This window comes from Anolis carolinensis, chromosome 4 (assembly GCF_035594765.1).
Source record: "Anolis carolinensis isolate JA03-04 chromosome 4, rAnoCar3.1.pri, whole genome shotgun sequence".
In the NCBI taxonomy this organism is placed as follows: domain Eukaryota; kingdom Metazoa; phylum Chordata; class Lepidosauria; order Squamata; family Dactyloidae; genus Anolis; species Anolis carolinensis.
In genome coordinates, this window is record NC_085844.1 from 209,145,317 (window position 1) to 209,168,672 (window position 23,356).

At 41.5% G+C, this 23,356-nt stretch overlaps 1 protein-coding gene across 4 annotated transcripts in view; it reads right to left on the minus strand.

Annotated features, from left to right (window-relative positions):
- ptpn22 (protein tyrosine phosphatase non-receptor type 22) overlaps positions 1-23,356 on the minus strand; it is a 79,871-nt gene that overhangs the window by 17,423 nt on the left and 39,092 nt on the right. For all 4 annotated transcript variants that reach the window (XM_062979699.1, XM_008110050.3, XM_062979698.1 and 1 more), the window contains 9 exons: positions 21,213-21,251; positions 20,413-20,484; positions 20,242-20,304; positions 18,691-18,833; positions 9,639-9,705; positions 8,852-8,929; positions 8,127-8,219; positions 1,827-1,903; positions 255-946 (listed from right to left, as the gene is read on the minus strand). In XM_062979699.1, coding sequence (XP_062835769.1) covers positions 255-946; positions 1,827-1,903; positions 8,127-8,219; positions 8,852-8,929; positions 9,639-9,705; positions 18,691-18,833; positions 20,242-20,304; positions 20,413-20,484; positions 21,213-21,251 — 1,324 coding nt within the window. The remainder of the gene's footprint in view (positions 1-254; positions 947-1,826; positions 1,904-8,126; positions 8,220-8,851; positions 8,930-9,638; positions 9,706-18,690; positions 18,834-20,241; positions 20,305-20,412; positions 20,485-21,212; positions 21,252-23,356) is intronic.

Sequence of the window (23,356 nt, forward strand, 5' to 3'; positions counted from 1 at the left end):
CTACAGTGGGATGATTAGAGCTGTAGTCCAAAACATATGGGTGGGAAAAACAGACTGGAAAACTGGTCTTAAGCAATGCCCATGAACATTTCTTTATGCTATCATACAAACTGCAGGTTAACCATAGAGAGAATGGTGGCTTTAAGCATATTTTGCATCAGCCACACAACTGTTTGGCATCACAAGATCCTCTCTTGTCAAAGTTGACCCCACAAGGAATATCAGTTTGTTATTCCACCTTCTCATGGTCTTACTCTGGCAAGTGGATTCCACTGTGTCCAAAAGCTGAAGATTTTCTGCCTGGAAACTGGACAGTTGATGGCTTGGATCTGTGCCATCCAAGGACTGGGCTGTAAAGTCCACAGCCTGGGAAACTGAGGAAACCGTTACAGGTGGACCCACAGCAGAGTCAAGACGTACTGGGGAACAGGGCTCCTCTGATGAAAAAGAGGAAAAGTAAGGATCTTCTGATGACCAGGTACATGGTTGATGACGTACTTTTTTGAATATACAATGTTGGGCATTACTAGGTAGTTTATCTGAAGGGTTTGAGTCAAGGTCCGGACAGGAATCAAGGTTGTTTCTTGTCATCATTTGGGATGTTTTTTGCGATACTAACTCAAAAGGGGTTGATTTGGTCCGTGTGAGAGGCACCTTCGTATCTAAGCTTATCATAGTTTCATCTTCAGATTTCAAAGGGAGAAGCATTTCTCCCCAGCCCAGATTGTCAAAGTCCATACTGTGATGTTTAAGTAGTGGCTGTTTTGTTGACCAAGAGTGCAATTCTGTTGTGGGAGCCATGTCTTTGCTTGTGCTGAAGTTCAAGGATCTCATAAAAAGTGCTTGTCTAACTGGACAAGCATCATCTCTAGAATGGCCTTGTTTGTCCAAGTCCCATACATTGTCATCAGGACACTGACGTTTCTTCTCTTCCCCTTGCACTGAACTGCAAGAAATATAACATGATTATCAGAATGAATCCCGTACAAGAGGGTTCTTCTTCATGTATGTAAAGCTGTAGAATACTGCATAATTGCCAAATTGCCTTCCTCATATAGAAAACAGACCCATAATTGTTTCTTTATTGAGTTATACCAAGACTTTGGGCACAAATATTTCCACATTGAATAAAACATTAAAAATCTACATTCATCTTCTTAATAATTTATTGAAAGTGCTGCTTAAAGAAGCTGATGGAAATGCTTCTACATGACATGTGACCAAAGCAATTCAATTACACAGTTATTTTCAGCAGCTGTCCCCCAGAAAAGATGCTTCTTTATTATTTCATAGATGCAATTAATATTCATAACTGATATATAAAATGAATGATGTTCACTATTTTCTAAGGTAATTTCCTGTACATACAGAGCTCTTGCCAAACAAGTTGAAAAGGCAAGCACTTCCCAATAAGCAAAGTTAGAGATCCAAGTTTCACCTCTATAAGTTTTGAGGAATTGCCACTGTCAGACATTATTCTCTATGAATTTCTATGCTAGGGAAAAGTTGAGCAGGAGTGGATGATCACATGAAAAAGAGATGAATATAAATGGTTTTGTATCTATATCTCATTTTCCCTCACTACAGCTAAAAAAGATGATGGATGTATGCTTCCTAGCCCAAGTTGGGTATTGCCACATCTATGCATTCCAATAGGAGAGATAAATGCATGTTTTAACTTCCCCTTTGAGATCACTGAGATTTACAATGCATTGAGAAGTATATTCTGTGAAGTTCAATGAGACTTAATTCCAGATCTCTATGGGATTGTGGTCACTCAAGAGTTAACTTTATGTGCTATGATTGATCATTATTCCTATTCTTACCTGCTCAGCTGTTTCAGAAAAGAAGTTTCCATACATGGAGCATGGAGTTCTTCCACTGTTGTTTGGTTGGTTTCAGTCTGCCAAAATTAAAAAGGTATGGTTTTATAGACCCGTGTAACTACAGCACTGGACTAAAGCTATGAATTGGAACACTCACAAGATAAATTAAGAAGCAGTGTTAGTACTAAAGAGACTGCATATTTTTTAAAATAAGAAGTGAGTCCACAGGAGCATGTTTAGCCTAAAGATGGATCCCAGATCTGAAAAGTAGGTTCATTAACAATCATAATGGGGAAAATATGTTAAACCAAAACTACAAGACTGAATCTTGTGTCAGTCTTTGCAATGCATCAGAGATTCACTTGAATGCTCAAATGGCTTCTGAACATTTTCCAGTCCCAATTCAAGGTGCAGGTTATCACCTACAAAGCCCTGAACGGTTTGGGACCCGCCTACCTTCGTGATCGCATTTCCTCTAGGAACCTGCATGGTCTCTCCAATCATCGGAGGAGGCCCTCGTCTCACTTCCACCCCCATCGCAAGCACGGCCTGTGCGGACAAGGGAGAGGGCTTTCGCCGTGGTGGCCCCTTGGCTCTGGAGCTCCCTCCCCAGGGAGATCAGGCAGGCACCCACCCTGGCAGCCTTTAAGAAAGACTTAAAAACCTGGTTCTTCCAGTGTGCTTTCAACAACTGATCACAAGAATAACCTCCTCAGCATTGATATTACCGGGCCTGATGTACTGTTTCCTTCCCTTATTTGGTAATTACTTTCCTTGTCTATCCCACCCCGCATTCTCCTCTTAACTACAGCACTTTTATCTACCTCATCAGATTTTAATCATGCACTCCTTGCACTACTGCCCAGCCTTTTACTATTTTGACCTGCTGTATTGTTTTTATTTGGCAGTTTTATTTACCATTATATTGTTGTTAAAATGTTGGTTTAATTGTGTAATGTTAAATGTCAATGATGTTTGTTTTATTGTGAATGTATTTTATCTTGTTGGAAATTGGGCTTGGCCCCATGTTAGCCACCCAAATCCCTGCGGGGAGAGGGAGGCGGGATACAAAAATAAAGTAGTAGTAGTAGTTGTTGTTGTTGCTATTATTAAGGATTTCTCAAGACATCCCTGATCAGGTGTGAATAATATTTGGGTTGCCTTTATTGGCTATTTATTTATTTATTTACAACATTTATACATTTATAGTTATGTAAACTTCTTGTCCATTTTCTTATCTAGTGGAAAGTAGAGGCCACTGAATCAATCAATTAAATCAATCAATCAATCAATCAATCAATCAAACAAAACTTATTCATATCCTCCCCCATCTCCCCATGGGGACTCAGGGCGGCAAACAACATAAAAGGCAAACATTCAATGCCAGAAAAAAATAAACAATAAATTATACAATATAGCTACAGCAGAATCTTATTTATCCAACATAAACAGGCTGGCAGAATGTTGGATAAGTGAAAATGTTGGATAATAAGGAGAGATTAAGGAAAAGCCTATTAAACGTCAAATAACATTATGATTTTACAAATTAAGCACCAAAACATCATGTTTTGCAACAAGTCTGCCACTTGTTTGGGAGTGTGGTTGCACTTGTGTTGTTGTTGGGCATGTTGGCCCACTGTGCGTTGCTGCCTAGTCAAACAGCTGTGGATCTGGGTGGGAGGCAGACTGCGTTGGATAATACAGAATGTTGGATAAGTGGAGGTTGGATAAGCAAGATTCTACTATAAATAGTATAAAATAATCAATCATAAAAACAATCACAACATCAATAAAGACAGAGATGAAAGCCATATCCGTAGTCTGTTTCTTATAAGACCAGATTTTCAAAAGTTCAGCTCTCCATACGCCTGAGAGCAAAGGAAGATTGTGATGGTAGGTCTTTCCTGATAATTCAGGAATGTTCACTCTGTTTAATTATTATAATTAATGTGAAATTCCTTTTATCATGTAACTCATTGTAATATGTTTTGCCTTCTGGGTGTCAGGGCCACAGCTCAGAATGTTGTCCATCACATGAAAGCTGCTTGAAATATTTTCATAAGGTTGACATGTTCTTAAGACAGAGTGGGAATCATGCAGCATTGTGGATGTTGTTGGCCTGCAACTCCCGACATTTCTCATTATTGACTAGGCTGGAACTGGAAGGCTAACAACATCTGGTGCTGCAAATCATCATCATCATCATCATTTAATTACTTATTAATCGCCCTCCATCCAAGATGCTCTAGGCGATTTACAAGATAAAATTGTAAAGAATAAAAATACATACATATAAATATTGATAAAATTAACATAGATTAAAAGCTCTAGTAAAGAGCCAGGTCTTGAGTGCTAGGGTAAAAGGCCCTAACTCACGCATGGCTCTCATATAGGCGGCAAGGCAAGTTCAGCTCTCTATACGCCTGAGAGCAAAGGAAGGTTGTGATGGTAGGTCTTTCCTGATAATTCAGGAATGTTCCTATCTATGATTCCTATCTATGCATTAGGGCAATCTACATGGTGAAAAGCTGTTGGAACTGCAGCCACATAAAGTCTCTGTAGCAGCTTCCAGAGAGTAGCTACAATGGACAATTGTCTACAATTCGTACAGACATAATTACTGTTCTCTTGAACATAGTGAAGATTATATACATAGGATCACACAATTTTGTATGATGTACTCATATGTTCCCAGGACAAATCCCCCCTTCAATATCATCTGAGGTTCCCCCTTTTAACTGATGCCTCTGAGCTTACTTGGCAGTGAAAGCAACAGTGCTCAAGAGGAGCCTGGAAATTTCCAGTGCCCCAGGACACTAAACTTAATGTCATTCTGAGAAAACTGAAGTAAATTAAAATGGCATCTCCTAGATCCAGTTACCTTGTGTGGGGCTGGATCTACAAGATGAGGAATCGGGTTTGTATTATATTGTGTTTTTGTCCCACTTTGCTTTCAAAAAGAAATTACAGTTAGTTACCTTAGCTTGACAGGTGTTAATGCCTGGTTGATTCTTTGTCCATTTCTAACTATGATTAAGACTAACTAGGGGCCCTTCCAGACAGGCCCTACATCTCAGGATCTGATCTCAGGTTTTCTGTTTATCCCAGATTATCTGGCAGTGCGGACTCATATAATCCAGTTTAAAAGAGAAATCCTGAGATCTGGTCCTGGGATATAGGGCCTGTCTGGAAGGGCCCTAGGTTCCTTCTTTAAAAAGAATTGTGTCCTGAATTAGACAGTGTCAACCACAATAAGTGTGTTTGTGTGTATGCATGCACATGCATGCCTTCAAGTTGTATGTCAGCCTTATTAATTTCACAGGGCTTTCTTAGGTACAGTATATTCAGAGAGGGATTATGACAGATTCTTCCTCTGAAATGTAGCTTACAGCACCAAGTGTTGGCAGTTTCCCACCCAAACACCAGCCAAAGGTGATTCTGCTTAGCTTCCAAGATCAGATGGGATTTGGTGTACAGTAAATATTAGCACTAAAGCCATTCTTAACTACATTAAGGAAGGATTGTTTAAGAAAGATCTGTCTTTTTATGAACATATGGAACTTTAGAGGTATTCAGAGAATAGCAAATTGGAATCTCTCCTCAAAAGTAGATGCTGACCAATGGTTTTCAGATACATTGTCCTGCAGCAAATACACATGCATATGTACACAATGGACATGCATATGGACAAAATGAAAAGGGAAGTCTTTAGTTTATTCAACACTTAATCTAGTAGCAGTTACAGATATTGTTACTATGATGCACTCATGCTCTGGTGAACACTTTTTAAAATCCATGAGATAGTAACAATAGTAAACAATAATTTGTATCTTTATCAGCTTCCTACAAAAATAGCACTAGCTATAAAATATGCTGACCAACTAGGAAATAAAATACCAGTTTTAAATAAGTGGGTATATAGCCTCTTCCAGAAAATAATCTTATGTTCATCAGGCGCCCACAGCTTTTGGCCCACACTTTTCCCTGCCATCAAGTGTGCAACAAATGGTGGGACTGATGTTTGAGTATTCTCCTTCCAGCAATGGAGGTTGAGGCAAGTGTGCAACAAATGTCTATCCTACAAATCTCACAAATCAGCATTCTGCTAGGGATTTCATGTTATTGCTTGGTTGTGCTAAACAAGATAGGGATGTATTGTCGAAGGTTTTAATAGCCGGAATCACTGAGTTGCTGTGAGTTTTTTGGGCTGTATGGCCATGTTCAGTAACATTTTCTCCTGATGTTTTGCCTGCATCTGTGGCCAGCATCTTCAGAGGTTCTGAAGATGCCAGCCACAGATGAAGGTGAAATGTCAGGAGAAAATGCTACTGGAACATGGCCATACAGCCCAAGATAGGGATGCTTTGGGTATTTTAACTAATTTCATCCTCAAACTCTGTTTGTGGTATGATGTTTATTCAAAGCCCCCCTTTTAGCAGATCTAAAGAGCTGTAATAATAAATAGCCAAGATCCGCTAAACCACATCCTGATTGAATAGCTTTGTGTGTAAACCTGGCTGCATTCCTGTCAGACCACAGTGGTGCCTGCAACATATGAGAAAGTAAATGAATCGCCCCACTTCAGGCAAGAGGCTTCAGCAAACAAAAAAACAAGCAAAAAGAAGAGCAGATAGACTGCTGTTGATCAGAAAGATCAAGTCTGAAGTTCAAAATCAGAATTTAACCTTAATTGTTTTATGGACAGTTACTAATAATGGAAATCAAATTTTACAAGATGTTTTACATCATCATAACTTTATTAGTCCATGGGAGAACTATTTGCAGACTCCTTTTCTGTACTGCATGTTACCCCTTTAGAGATGGCATTAGAAACTCATTTTAGCCTCTCCTGAGTTGTGTGTTCTTCTCAGTCAGTAGTCACTTTTGTCTATCTTGACCACATTCTTATTGCTTACCCCTCTGTGCCCCAGTGAAATGTTGCAGGCACAGATGTACCTCTGGTGGGAACAAAAGGAGAGGAACTTCTCAGTGACTACTCCTTCTCTAAAGTTTCCTCTTGACTATCCTTCTGTGGAAAGGTGAAGACCTTTTTTGTTTCACCAGACTTTTAATGGCTGAATGCCAAGGAGAAAAAGGACTTTTCAGAATATACTCTCGTGTTCATTTTATTGGTCATGTTTTAACTTCTCTAGTTTTGTTGTTAACTCTGTTTTAAATGTTTGTATATTACAAAGTTTAAATTTATGCAAGTGTTAACCTTTGTAAGCTGCCTTGATTCCCAGATTGGTGATGATGATGATACTGTCAAGCTGAAATAAAGTTATGTAGAGGATTTTTTCATCAGTCACCCCAAGACTGTGGAAGAGATCCAAAAGCTAAATGAGTTGTCAGAATTTAAAACACAACTGAAGCCCAATCTCTTCTGGCAGGCCTAAACAGTCATTTTAACTTTGAATTTTAAATTCACATTCTATGTTTATTGTGTTTAGATTTTTATTCCATCTATTCGAATATGTGTATTTTATAGAAATATGTTTTAATATGTGCTTTTTATGGAATGTCTTTTAGTATTAACTAGTTTTAACTATCCTGTGCCTGTCTCGAGCCATAAGGAGAGGTAGGTAATAAATAAAAATGTATTATTATTGTTGGGTTGCTGTGAGTTTTCCGGGCTGTACGGCCATGTTCCAGAAGTGTTCTCTCCTGATGTTTCACCTACATCTATAACAAGCATCTTTAAAGGTTGTGAGGTTTGTTGGAAACTAGGCAAGTGGGTTTATATATATTTCTGGAAGGTCCAGGGTGGGAGAAACAACTCTTGTCTGTTTGAGGCAAGTGTGAATGTTGCAATTGATCACCTTGATTGGCATTGAATAGCCTTGCAGCCTCAAAGCTTGGCTGCTTCTTGCCTGGGGGAATCCTTTGTTGGGAGGTGATTAGCTGGCCCTTATATTGTTTCTTGTCTGGAAGTCCCCTGTTTTTGAGTATTGTTCTTTATTTACTGTCCTGATTTTAGGGTTTTTTAATTGTTGTTATTATTGTTGTTGGTAGCTACAATCCTGAACTTACTTGGACATCCTCACATCAAAATAGGACTAAGAACTTTTATTTTAACCTAGATTTAACCTGAGTAACATATCAGACCAAAAGCAGGGACTAGGGAGAATCTGCATGAAAAAAAAGAATGAGTTGCTACTTCTGTGGCTTGATTCATTTCTTTGTTTAAGCACACAGCCCAGCTAGGACCTTTGAGGCACTTCCTGTGCTACCTCTGGTGGAAAAACTGTCATGGGAGCAAGCTGTGTGCGTTTGTGGTTAAGGCCCAGCATTAACACTTACCTCCCCAGCAACCACATCGGAATGATCGGGGTGTGCATCAATTTGCCTTTGAAAGAGTTCAATCACAGCATCATAGACCAACTTATACTGCTCCTGAAAAATTACATCAGAGAATCTCATGAATATATACCAGTTTTGATTATTTTGTTTCTCTGTTACGTAGGCCTGGGCTGTCCAACATAGTAAAAAATCTGTATTGATCATTTCTCGGATGTAAGCTAAGGTTATACTAGTTATACTTCCCCAAATTGAAGATGAGGATGTACATTTGATTGCCTGAACCCAGTATTTCAGTAGAAACGGAAGTTGCTGCAATGCTCTGTTAACTCAACAGGAACTAGCTTACCGGTAAAAATTCACACAAGATCTGACAACAGAATTCTTCACTAAGTTTCGAGTAACTTGGGAAATTTATTTTGAGAATGGATAATTTTTCCAACAAGGTGTTTTTTTGGCAATGACATGAATACTTGTGCACAATAAGACATACGAGATATCCACAAAGCACTTGTGTATCTTGCCTGTCTCCTTTCTTAGAGAATCTATTCCTTTGATGTCTCTCCAGACAGCATCCCATCATGATAAAGGCATCATGATAAAGGCATCATTGCACCACTCAGATTTTCCTTCATCAGAACACGGCAATGACTGTACAGCACAAACAAGCTTCTCAAGAATTCAGTTATGCTCAGTATTAATTAACAATCAAAATCTTTTCAACATACCTGGGTCTGCACTATTAGGGGCCGCTGTGTACGCATGTCCTGAATCATGTTGAAAATACTGAAGTTTATTGGGAGAATCTTAGCATGAAAACAAAAAAGACAGAGACTTTTAGTGATGAAAAAAAGCAAATCCAAATCATCCAGACACTGGCACTGAATTTCATAATTAACTTTATCCTGGAGAGCAGTGATTCCCAACTTTTAGTCCTCCATGTGTTTTGGACTTCAACTCCCAGATATCCCAGTCATCTTATCAGCTGTTAGGAATTGTAGGAGCTGAAGTCCAAAACACCTGGAGGACTAAAGGTTGGGAACCACTGCAATGTAGAGAAACTCCCTTGATTTCTTTTTTTTTTCTTTTTTGCCGGGGGGGGGGGGGGGAGAGAAAGGCAAGATAAAATGATGCTAAATAGGAATATCACCAGCAATTCCCTTTACTTTAGAAATCAGCCCTCCAGATTTGCTGGGGTCAGGGGTTTTTGTCAAAAGTTGACCACAAAGTTGCACTGGAGGACTTAGAGATTCCTACAAAAACTTTATTAATCTATGAGTCAAATCCACAAATCTACTTGCCAATGTTCTGGCAGAAGCTGACCATAGAGTTGTCGTAGAAGACATAAAGATTCAGAGAGAGAGCATATTAATCAAATCCAATAGCATTCAATGCAACACATTTCTCATAACGTAGACAAAAAACTGGGCGGATATTTCTTTGCAGTAATTGGCCTGACACACAGGCACAAGAACAAGGTATTCCACTGAAGGTTTAGGGAAATAAAACACTCACCCCATCTTTTACCAAAGTCCGTGTATAGTCAATGGCACAGATGACTCCAGTTCGCCCACAGCCCGCACTGAAGAAAATATATTTGATATATTACCAAGAGAGGGGAAAAATAGTTCCCATTTCCATTCAATATTCTTTTTTATTTTCCCTGCTCCAGTACATAAAAACATTACTTTAAACTTGCTAGACCTTATTACACTAGTCAAATAGCAAGCAAATATATCTACTTATGTTTGGTTCCTATTTTTTACAACCATTTGTGTTTGCTCCAGGCATTAGCTACTATATCCTTTAATTAGAAATGCATACAGTGCTACTTTATGGAGAGGGGAAAATAGTACCAATGTAATTCATTTATTTCTAATGAACACTATCTTGGTAAAACATATATTAAGTAACCAAAAATATTTTTCTAAATTATTTGGGATCTGATCTTTCTAAGGAATTCCTTCCATCTGATCCTCCCTGCAATATAAATTTACCATTGAGGGCACTTTATTGTCCCATGCCTTGAGGAGGCTGTGTTGATAAATACATGAAGCAGGGCCTTTCCCACAGCTGCACCCTTATTATAGAAACCCTTCCCCAAACAAGACAAGATTGACCCCTTCATTGTTCTTTTTTCAGACAGGATGTAAATCAGGTTTTTCATGTTCTAATGATAAGTTGGGTTTTTTATATTATGTTCTTTAACCAGCATGCACCCAAGAGTGAAGCAACTGATATTGAGTGAGTTTGTGTGATGTCTTCTAACTCCAATGGACATTCTACTGTACTGAATAATACTGAAAAATATACAGTGTTAATGATTGAAACATTAGGACATTGTTTAGACAATAATGTAGAATCTCTACATCACATGTCTAATTCTGTGTGGCTTCTATAAGAAACCAGGTCTCTGAGAGACTTAAATAGGAAATTATTGAATGAAGCCAGTACAGTTTCAGTAATCAAATCAACTGACGTCTTCCTCTCATAGAGAACTGAGTCTCAGATATGTGGCTTGTCCCATGACTTCCAAGATTATCTGATTTGCACTGACAGATACATCATTTTGCAAGATATCACATACATCTGCTAAAGAACCATGACTATAGCAAAGATGGCATCTGCGGTAAATAAGGACACAGTTTTGCCTTTGGAATTGTTATTCGTGTTTAATCACTGGCTTATTAGATTCTCATGACAAGCTTTCAATAGCGACATTGTTTGATGCTTTGGAGGAAAACAAACACCCCAATTACACTCCAGACTTTGCAATTGTACATAATAAATGCCTATTGAGCTTGAATTGGCACAGAAAGTAACGGTCTACCTCCAGAGGATAGAATACTATTAACTGAGGACTTGCATTAAATTTCTATAGTCTTCTGAGCACAATATGAAACATTTCCACCCATAAAATTCTAAATGGCCCCAGATATGGAAAACACTGTGTTCTCTCCTTGGTACCATAATAATGGCCCTATTTGCACATCACAGTAAAACAGGATTTTAAAAATGAATACAAACTGTAGTTTTGTGTGTGTGTGTTTTAAAAAGCTTCTGACGAAATAGTTTTAAAAAAAAACAAAGGCTTTTTACATCTGCCTAGCCGTTCCTTACTTGTCCTCTGTCTAACTCAGTTTTTAAAGCAATATCAGCACTAGAAGGATGATGAAAGAGGGCTGGAGAAATGCATATTTTTGTGTTGGGTTGAAGCAATGTATCTACATTAACCAAATCAATACATTTTATGCTGCTGCTGTGTGTGCCTGCCTACAACAGAAAAGGTAAATAGCAGCTGCCTCCAGAATCCCTTATTGTGAACATGTGAATAGCAAAACAGATACGCTTGACTGACCAGCAATTCCCTATGTGTTAAATGAAAAACCAAAAGTCCTGTAAGTTTGACCAGCAAAATTACAGTTGTAAGGAAAAGAAAGGTTGGTGAAAACAAATGATCCCTGAGTACATTTTAGAAGAAGCCTCCAAGTGGTCTCCATCGGGTTCAAAATGTTTCTATCTACTTAGACAAGGCTTGTTTGATCCTTTTGGTTTCATTTTACATACACATGCTTTTTTGAGTAAAGAGTTTGCTAAAACATGTTGAACTAATAGTCTTCTCTCTGGTATAGGAAACTATCCCTATACTGTCTTAGTTATATCCACATTTGTTTATTTGTTTATTTATTTAAAACATTTATATTCCACCCTTCTCACCCCAAAGGGGACTTGGTGTGGAGCACAATATATATACAGCAAACATTCAATGCTAGAACATAAAATAAATCATAAATATACATAAACAATAAAATCAGTTATCTTCACATTAAAACCATTATTTAAAATTGTCACAAGTCAGCTACACCGTATCCAATCAGCAGGGTGAAATTTCCTATTGCTGTATTATTGCCCTGCCCCAAAGGCTTGGTCCCATTGTGTCAGGACCCTGGCTGCAGAGCACCAATAACCTTACACAGAGGCCAGTCTCTATCTAATATCTTTATTAAAGAAATATATAAAATCAATAAAAACAAGTGAAGAATATAGTTCAGAAGCAGACCTTTCAGATGAGGTCAAATATAGTCCAGAAATGTATTGTCCAATATAAGATATTAGAGTTCAAAGTTTTAATCCACTTGACCGAAACACACACTTTGCCAAGCAATAGTGTGGGGAAATAACAGAGTCTTTAAAGTCCAATGAAGCTTGACAACAAGGCTGGAAATAAACTTGATTCTTGACTAGATCCGTGACTGGAGGCAAGACAAACATGAAGCATGAAACAGAGTCCGTGGTAAAACCGTGAGACAAGGCAAGGCTTGAAGCTTGATCCGGGAAGCAAGGAACTGGGATTACGAAGTCCACACACAATCTCTCTCCTCAAGCTAATCAATTGACTCCGCAAAGAATTCCTCGCGCCAACCACCTATATTGGGTCTCATTTTCCCGCCAACAGAACTCTTTCCCTAGAGAACGAGAAGCGAAACCCAACTCTGTCCAGATGTGCGACTCCTTAGAATTTTCCAAGGGAAGCAAGCCTAATCAGCTTGATTTCTGGCAGCAATGCGTAAACTGTTTGGCTGAATTCTTGAGGACAAACATCAACATCCTGCAGGTGAAGAGACTCCGGCTCTTGCTGAACCTGCGAAAACCCCATGTTTTCCTCTTCGTCTGCCACAATAGTACTAGGAACAGGACTACAAGGCCCATGAGTCATCACACTATTCCCGCCCTCAAGGCCCCCCTCAAACAGGGCCCCTCTCCTCGAGACGCGGGGCCGCGGCTTGGTAGGGCAGGCCTGATGGAAGCGGCGGACTAAGTCGGGGGCATGGACTGTGGAAGCATCTTCCCAGGAGCGTTCTTCGGGGCCAAAACCCACCCAGTCAATGAGATACTGAAGGCGGCGGCGATGGAAGCGAGAATCCAAAATGTCCTGAACCTCGAACTCCTCCTCTCCGTCCACTAGAACAGGGGCGGGGGGCGGCCGACTCGCGTCGGGGCGTACACCATCCGCCAGAAGGAGCAGGGAACGGTGGAACACCGGATGAATGCGCATGGAGCGCGGAAGTTGGAGTTTGAAAGTCACGGGGTTAAGTTGCGCCACCACTGGGTAGGGACCAATGAAACGGGCATCTAACATCCGGCAGGGACGGTGGGAGGGCAAAAAGCGAGTGGACAACAGAACCCGATCTTCTACCTGGATCTCGGGGCCCGGCTGGCGATGGCCGTCAGCGTGGCGTTTGTAGTCCTCCTTGGCTTGATCCAGTTGCTGGTGCAAGAGTTCTTGTATTGCTGTGAGTTCCTGCAGCCAGTCCTCCGCTGCAGGGACTTCTGAGGTTTCAATGACAGAAGGAAAGAAACATGGATGGAAACCGTAGTTTGCAAAGAACGGGGTTTCTTTAGTTGAAGCCTGGACACCATTGTTGTATGCAAACTCTGACAGAGGTAATAGGGAAGCCCAATTGTCCTGTTGGTAATTAACATAACAACGAAGGTATTGTTCCAAAGTGGCATTGGTGCGCTCAGTTTGCCCATCCGTTTGGGGATGGTGAGCTGAAGATAAACGAGAGTCTATGCCCAATAGTTTTTGTAGTGCTTTCCAGAAACGAGAGGTGAATTGAGATCCACGGTCAGTGACTAAACTCTTGGGCAATCCATGTAGTCGGACAACATGTTGAAGGAATAAATCTGCAGCCTCTTTGGCCGTGGGAAGGCCAACGCAGGGAATGAAATGGGCCAACTTGGTAAAAAGGTCTACCACTAGTAGAATCGTGGTGAATCCAAGGGAGGGTGGTAAGTCAGTGATAAAATCCGCGGAAATTATCTCCCATGGGTGAGAAGGAGTGGGAAGGGGATGTAGTAGCCCTGACGGCTTCTCCCTTCGTGTCTTGGAACGCTGACATACAGGACAGGTATTGACATATTTCTCCACATCCTTGCGGATCTTGGGCCACCAGAAATCTCGTAGGATCAAGTGCATGGTTTTAAATAGCCCAAAATGTCCTGCTGGCTTGCTGTCATGACACAGATGAAGTGCTTTTTCTCTGCCGGGACCTGGAGGAATGTAAACATGATTCCTTTAGCATAGTAGCCCATCCTTAAGTGAGAATGGGAAACGTAGTCCTTGGCGAATCTGTTCTTGAGCCCAGGCATCTGTCTGTTGACTGGCTCTAATTTCTTGAGTGCAAAGGGATTCTGGGTTAGAGGGAGTTGGTTCAATTGGAGTGGATTTGGTGTTTCCCACTGTGAGCGTGGCAAAGTTTTCGGGTTGCAGCAATCGAGATTCTGAGGTCTCTCTGCATCCTGCAGCATACTCTGGTTTCCGTGATAGAGCATCTGCTTGCTTGGTCTGAGCCGGGGTCACATAATGGATCTGGAAGTCAAAACGTTCAAAGAACAAAGCCCAGCGCTGCTGCCTTTGATTTAACTTTTGTGCGGTCCTTAGGTGCTCTAAATTTCGATGATCAGTATGAACTTCAATGGGAAATTTGGCCCCTTCCAACCAATGTCTCCAATTTTCAAAAGCTCCCTTTATGGCCAAAAGTTCTTTCTCCCAAATAGTGTAATTTCTCTCTGGGGCTGTTAGTTGACGGGAGTAATAGGCACAAGGATGAAGATGTTCTCCCACTGGTTGCATGAGTACAGCCCCAATTGCCACATCAGAGGCGTCAGCCTGCACAACAAAAGGGGTTTTAGGATCAGGGTGCTGTAGAATTGTCTGGGTCGCGAATAACTGCTTTAGCTGGTGGAACCCTTTCTCTGCTTGCTCCGTCCAGCGGAAAGGCTGTTTCCCTCGGATGCAGCTGGTGATTGGGTCAGACCAGCGAGCAAAGTCTGAGATGAATTTGCGGTAGTAGTTTGCAAACCCCAAGAAGCGCTGTACTTCCTTCTTGTTGGTTGGCGCCCGCCATTCCAATACTGCTGAAACCTTTGCCGGGTCCATGGAGAGCCCTAGTGGCGAGACGCGGTATCCCAAGAAGTCTACCTCTTGCAGATCAAAGGCGCATTTCTCTAACTTGGCATATAGTCCATGATCCCGCAATCGTTGTAGCACCATTCTGACGTGTCGCTCGTGTTCCGATTGTGATCTAGAATACACCAAAAAATCGTCCAAATATATGATCAAGAACCGATCTAGATAATCCTGGAAGATATCGTTGACAAAATGCTGGAATGTTGCGGGAGCTCCGGATAATCCGTAATTCATGACTAGGGACTCAAATAATCCGAATTTGGTCTGGAAGGCGGTTTTCCATTCGTCCCCTTCTCTTATGCGAACTAGATTGTAAGCCCCGCGGAGATCCAGCTTGGTGTAAACCTTGGCCCCTCGGAGCCGGTCTAATAGGTCCGAGATCAGAGGCAGGGGGTAGCGATTCCGCTTCTTGATATTGTTCAATGCTCTATAGTCCACAACCAAGCGTAGGTCCCCTGACTTCTTTTTCACAAACATCACTGGGGAAGCTGCTGGGGATTGAGAGGGTCTGATGAACCCCTTGCGGAGGTTTGACTCTATGAACTCCCTGAGAGCTTCTTGCTCTGGTTCAGTCAGGGAGTAGAGGTGTCCTCGCGGAATTGGGGCCCCCTCCACCAGGTCAATGGCACAGTCGTAGGGTCTATGTGGGGGTAGTTTCTCGGCTTCCTTTTCATTGAAAACATCCCAAAAGTCCGAATATTTTTTGGGCAAGGTGATGATGGGCTCTGCGTCTGTGGCATGGCAGACCTTGGCTACTAGACAATGGTTTTGGCAATATCTTGAGGCGAACTGCAGTTCTCTGTTGGACCAGGAGATGTTTGGGTCGTGGAGTGTCAGCCATGGAATTCCCAAAATCACAGGGAAGTGGGGAACCTCGGTAACGAAGAAAGAAATTTCTTCCATGTGTTCCCTTATCCACATTCTGGTGGGTTCAGTCCATCGGCTCACTGGACCTGTCTTTAGGGGTCGGCCATCTATGGCCTGCACCACCCGGGCATTCTTGAAATCATGATATTGTAATCCCAGAGAGTCGGCATACTCTCTATCGATGAAATTGTTTGTTGCCCCTGAGTCTATCATGGCATGGATCATGACGGGTCCTTTTTTCACTGACCACAGTGTGACCACCAGGAGAAATAGGACCCCAGTTTGCGGCTCTTGAGTGGGGTTTTTGACCGGGTTGGCGAGCCTCTCTACGCCCAGTCGCTGGCTTCCCCTGCCGGCTTTGCTCCAGCCGCCTCGGCTTCTTTTTGGCTGGACATTCTCTGGCGAAGTGGCCCCCATTCCCGCAGCACCAACACAGATTCAAACGTTGGCGGCGGGCCTTTTTGGCAACATCTAGTCGGGGGCGCACATTGCCCAACTGCATCGGCTCCTCCTCGCTTCCCATGGGGTTTGGGGCTAGCGGTGGGGATCTCCATACTGGACGTGGCTGAACACTGGCAGAAGCGGGAGGTTTCACTCCGGCTCTTCCACTCTGGCCTCGGAGCCACTGTTTTTTGTTGGCAAGCAGGGCTTCGGCTCGTAAACACTGGTTGATGAGTCTCTCAAGAGTCCCTGGGGGATCCACCTTACAGATTTCTTCCTGCATCTCGATGTTGAGGCCCTCGCGAAACTGTCCTCTAAGGGCTATATCGTTCCAGCCGGTGCTCTGAGCCAGCACCCGGAACTCGGCTATGTACTGGGACAACGGCCTGTCCCCTTGGAAGAGACGCCGGAGTTTATGGCTGGCTGCCTCCTCGTCGTCCTCGATCCCCCAGGTCTTTCTAAGGTGGTTCAAGAAATTTTGCGCGGTGCTTAGATTCGTGGAACCTGCATCATATAGCGCCGTCGCCCAAGTGGCCGCAGGCCCATCTAGGAGACTGTAGATCCACGCCACTTTGACATCTTCTTGGGGAAACTCGGCTTGGCGGGCTTCTAAGTACGCCTGGCACTAGCGACGGAAAACATGAACCTTGGAGGCTTCTCCAGAAAACTTGGTTGGTAGCGCTAGGGCAGGGAGTTGGGCTCCGCGTTCCTTCAAGCCCCGTATTTCTCCCTCCTGCATACGGAGTGTGTCTCGGATCCTATTGAATTCTTCCTGGGAAATGGTGTAACTGGGTGGTTGAGCTTCCGCTCCGGTTCCTGTAGACATTCTGGCCTTAGGTTATTTGGTGCTTAGGGTGGCGGAGTCAAACTGTCAGGACCCTGGCTGCAGAGCACCAATAACCTTACACAGAGGCCAGTCTCTATCTAATATCTTTATTAAAGAAATATATAAAATCAATAAAAACAAGTGAAGAATATAGTTCAGAAGCAGACCTTTCAGATGAGGTCAAATATAGTCCAGAAATGTATTGTCCAATATAAGATATTAGAGTTCAAAGTTTTAATCCACTTGACCGAAACACACACTTTGCCAAGCAATAGTGTGGGGAAATAACAGAGTCTTTAAAGTCCAATGAAGCTTGACAACAAGGCTGGAAATAAACTTGATTCTTGACTAGATCCGTGACTGGAGGCAAGACAAACATGAAGCATGAAACAGAGTCCGTGGTAAAACCGTGAGACAAGGCAAGGCTTGAAGCTTGATCCGGGAAGCAAGGAACTGGGATTACGAAGTCCACACACAATCTCTCTCCTCAAGCTGATCAATTGACTCCGCAAAGAATTCCTCGCGCCAACCACCTATATTGGGTCTCGTTTTCCCGCCAACAGAACTCTTTCCCTAGAGAACGAGAAGCGAAACCCAACTCTGTCCAGATGTGCGACTCCTTAGAATTTTCCAAGGGAAGCAAGCCTAATCAGCTTGATTTCTGGCAGCAATGCGTAAACTCCTCCGTTGAGCTTCTCTGCTTCCCCTTTCTCTGGAATAAGATTCTTTTCTGGGAAACGGGGGGGAGTTCTGCCCAAGGCCTGTTTGGCTGAATTCTTGAGGACAAACATCAACATCCTGCAGGTGAAGAGACTCCGGCTCTTGCTGAACCGGCGAAAACCCCATGTTTTCCTCTTCGTCTGCCACAATAGTACTAGGAACAGGACTACAAGGCCCATGAGTCATCACACATTGCAAGGTCTTTACCATCTTTCTGAAAGACAGGAGGTAGGGGGCTGATCTAATCTCGCCAGGGATTATCATGTCTGTCTATTTATATGCTGCCTTTCTCTCAAAGAAGGAAGAAATGAACACATATACTTTGTTAACCAAGCTATACCAGTATTATTGCTTTACATAAATATATGTATCATATTTACAAAACAAACTACTGGTATATTTCATTTTTAAAGGTTTCTGAATTTATAGTCTGCAGAATTAAGCTACTTTATTAGTTCCCATGGCCTCCTTCCTGTGTGAGTGATGGAGCGAGTAAGTAGCAGGAGCCTGAGAACAGAGTGTAATGAAGAAGTATGGAAGCTAATCAACGCATGGGATCAGTAGAGAGGAGAAATTACATTTTTTTAAATGCAAAGAAAGGGGCTCATATTATCACAATGGGCTTTAGCACCTAATTGATCACTCTAGGCTTGTTTGCATTTGCTGTTCAGCTTTAAAAGGGCCTATCTGTGCTGTTGTAATTTTTAAAAAAGATTATCTCCATTGCCAAGAAGCCTCACCTGCAGTGCACACAGATAGGTGCATCACCATGTCCTTGGTAGCATCGCATCTCCTCTATGAGCTGAAGAATTGGATCAATTGAGGAAGGGACATCATGATCTGGCCAATGTTTATAATGGAAATGATAGACAGTCCTGATTTCCTACAAAAGGCACAAAAAGGGAAAATTCATAATTAGTTTCTGTGTTGCAGGGGAATATGTCAAAGCACAGTTCAGCCATGTTTCAAAGGAGAATACAAAAATGCAGGGTGATGTGTTGATTCATATCAACAAACAATTCTAGCAATTTCCTCCATCATCATGCTTTGAGCTCCAGCTCTATTTGCAACACTAATTGCTTTAATAAAAATGGTTTTGAATTATGAGAGTGGGGAATGTAGTGGGTGTTTAACTAATTACTGTGAGTAGATATAAATGTGTAGCCTTTTGTGGGGAGAATGTTAAGTTGTATTCTGCACATTGTGCACATCTGTAAAGAATCAAACTCTACCTAGATCATATGATTCAACACAGATATTTAAATTCTGTCAGCCTTTGTTTTCTAAACCAGCAGTCTTATTTATATTTACATTGAATAAGAGCACATTTACACAGCAGAATAATCCCATGGACTTCAACTGGGCTCAGGAATGTGGGATCTGCTTTCAATTCCACTTTGGACAGAAAAAATGATAAATAAAACAAACAAATAAATAAATTTTGGTTAATGTCAGCTATTAATACCAGATGGACTAGACACTGTCTGTCCCAATGTCAATTGTAATATACTCAGAAGATTAGTCCACACTTTAAATCAGTGGTTCTCAACCTGTGGGCCACATCCCAGAAGTGGACCGTGAGAATGAAAATCCAGTCTGCAAAAAGTCCTTCCTCTTTATTTATTTATTTATTTATTTTAATTTCCACTCCTTTCTGCAGAGCTGACAATTGCATTGAAGAGACTACATCAGCTCAAGATTATTAAATACGTTTTCTGTGGGCAAGCAGATGGCAATTACTTGATGGTATATGTTCTGTATCAGAAACTAGAGCTGATGTGGTCTATCCAATGCACTTTTCTGAATCAGCACCCCAAATAACCAAACCAAATCTAAAGTTGACCAAAAACCTATTTGTAACACTTTTGGTTACCAGTCAAGTGGTCCCTGGTCAAAGTGGCCCCTGGTCAGAGTGAGCCTTGGTCAAAAAAAGATTGGGAACCACTGTTTTGAAAGAACTATCCAAGATGCTGAATCTGTTTGGGGAATAACATTCAGCATTGTATAGCTGAGATTTTTTATGTGAAAACATTGGTATAAATGAAATTGTTACAGTTCCTGCTAGCTTGCAAGCTCTTGGAATTACAATGTACAGCTCTCTATTCTATTCCAGGCTCACACTAGTTTTAGAAACTGCTGGACTGGAACAACAAAATAATTAACAGAAATGTATTGGCCAATGACAGCAGCAAGGTCTACTTTTGCCATGTTGGTGATTTACCCTTTTGACGTGAAATGCCCCCAGCAAGCCCACTGTATGTTCCCTTCTGCTTAGGCTGTCCCACACTTACACTGCCATTCAGTTTGACTTTCAGAATACGAATTACATAGTCACTTCTCTTTTCTTCTGCCTCCTATAGAAAAAAACAAACCAGTATGACATTTGGACAGCAATTATTTCCATAAAGCAGAATACGTTGCAGACTATGAATGTAAAGGAACATGGGAGGAAATATACCCACACAAAAAAGAGTAAAGGGGCCCAACTGGAGCGGGGACTCATCTGCATCCACCCAGTATCGTTCACATTTTTTCTGTTGGAGAAAAACAGAAAGGGGCTGTGGTTATCTGTCATCCTGTCCTGTCAACTCTCATACCTTCCGTAGTATAAACAAGAATTTCCACTCAGCGAAACCTTCATGCACACAACTGACACCTAAAGGGGACTGTGTGGCTGCTCTCAGAGGTAAGCATTCACCCTAATCCACCCCTTTTACTTGCAAAATGATTCTAGACCAGGCATGGGTAAACTTTAGCCCTCCAGGTGTTTTGGACTTCAACTCCCATGATTCCTAATAGCTTAAGTGGCTGAGGGGGGAAAGGAATGATCTTGAGGCTCTTAGGAATTGTGGGAGTTGAAGTCCAAAACACCCAGAGGGCTAAAGTTTGCCCATGCCTGGTCTAGGCCTTAGATATAATGTATGAATGGAACTCCCTCCTTCTCCAGGTTATATACTAAACAATGGAGAAAACATAATATATAATGAGGATCAGAAACTAGAAATGCTGTTTTAAAAGACTTAAGAGGCTAAAGCTAAAGAAAAAATACATTTTTTTACAAAAGCATAATGGTGAAGGTTAGATTTGAACCATACTCCAATTATTTATTTTTAAATTTAAGAAAAAGCCCCCATGACTATCAAAACAGAATTTGTTTGATACTGGTATGAAATATATTATGCAGAACTATAAAGAATTCTTGCCAGTGCCTGAAAATTCTTCCATGATGCATAAGTTATGCCACCTTTGACACAATACTTACTTTTCCCATTTCAAATTCCATACAAGCCATAACTACAATCTAGAGAGATAGGAAAGAACGTATTAAGGATCACAAACAAAAAAAACCCCACAATTTTCTGATGGTGTCACTACTTTAAAAAAACTTATTGGCAACAATCATCATTTTGGGAAAAACTGTTGTGAGACAAGAGGGTTTACATTTATATGTGTTTACAAAAATATCTTCCCTAGGTAAAGGTAAAGGTTTCCCCTGACGTTAAGTCCAGTCATGTCTGACTCTGGGGTGTGGTGCTCATCTCCATTTCTAAGCCGAAGCGCTGGCGTTGTCCGTAGACACCTCCAAGGTCATGTGGCCAACATGACTGTATGGAGCGCCGTTACCTTCCCGCTGGAGCGGTACCTATTGATCTACTCACATTGGCATGTTTTCAAACTGCTAGGTTGGCAGGAGCTGGGGCTAACAGCGGGAGCTCATTCCGCTCCCGGGATTTGAACCTGGGACCTTTCGGTCTGCAAGTTCAGCAGCTCAGTGCTTTAACACACTGCGCCACGTGGTTTTAAAACAATTGAAGATTGTAGTCTATTTTTTATTTACGTATAAGTCCAAAGGGCTGGACATCATTCAGGAGTTGCTAGTGCTACTGTGATTAATCTTTTGCTGCTTCTAAGGCCAAGACTCTTCCATAATTTATCAAAGGAGAAGGGCTGTAGAATATAAGTATTATCAGGAACATTTTTGTAAAAATCTTAATGAATGCAAGACAGCAGCCTGGAAACAGCAGCAGCGGAGAATTATTAGGCACCCGTAGGTGTGAACTACCATCAGCCACTCTGATAGGCATGAAGATTCCCCATTTTAAGATGATTTCTCCAATCTTTCACCAAAGTCCACACTGTAAAAAGCAGTTTTCTCCTTGGCTTATTGCTGTTTTGCTGGATCTTTCGGAAAATCTGATTTTCAGTGAATTTCTGTCAGCCTTATTCATCACAATTATCTGCGAGGTTTTGTTTGATTTGGTCACGGCCAAGAGCATTCACTAGTTGGGAATATTTTTCCTCAAAAGTCCTATGCAAGCATACATGCAGGCCTGATGCTGTAAGGCATTCCCTCTAACTATACATTTCACAGCTGAAAACTGAAACACATGTGGGACAGGGAACAACATAGAATACTCATGTTATGAATGAGTAAACATCATCTAGGATCAGGTGCAACAGTTTGCTTTTGCTCTAAATCTATAGGGAAAACCAAGGTTTCACCTCCTCCTTTCCATCTTCCCCTTCTGAGTTAACTGATTGCAAGCTACTTTTGCCCTTTGAATTGTATCTGCGGTAATTGAAGTAAGTCAAGGACAAAGGGGGGAAAGGAGCAGGATAAGGGAAAAGCAGGGATGTTTTAAAAACTATTGAAAAAGTAGGACAACAAAGGATTACTTAGGACTGTTTCCGCTAAATCAAGACAGTTGAAATGTATGGATAAGTTCTGGATTTTAGGTCCTCTGACTGGCTATTATGGGTTGTGGGAATCAAGCCATTTGGGCTGCAATGAATCTTTAAAACTAATTTCTGTCCCTGATTTATTTTGTCAGTTTTGCATCTTGCTTCAATGCCCTTGATTCTCTTATAGTGAGATCGTTTGGTACCTACCTTTAAGCCTAGATACACTTTTTATTTTGATCCTCTTTTCCCATATTTTGCATTGTACAGTATATTCTGGATGTACATCCTACCTCCTTTCCCCTTTAAAAACCATCCCCCAATTTAGTGTTGAGTACTTAATCCTGGGTATTACCTGATACCAACTCCAGTCCTGGTAATTTCACCATCTGCTAATTAGAAGGTGTTGCATAACTCCTTGGCTCCCAGAATCTTAGGAGGCCGAATGCAGATTTGACCTCCACTGACTCAGGCTGAGTGGATAAACTGGGGTAGTAGTTCCTTCCCCTATTTTTATCTAAAATTAAATCTTATTAACCAGTGAACTTTTATAAGCTCATCTAGATCCATTACTTAGCTAGGCTGAGGTTGACCCAGTTATGGCAGAACACTCAGGTTCACTGGTCTGGATGCCTTGGCCTCCTGTCTGGTATAGGAGCATTTCCCACTTTCCATCAGAAAAAACAGGATACGGGTTTCATTACTTGTGAGATTTATGACCTTGGA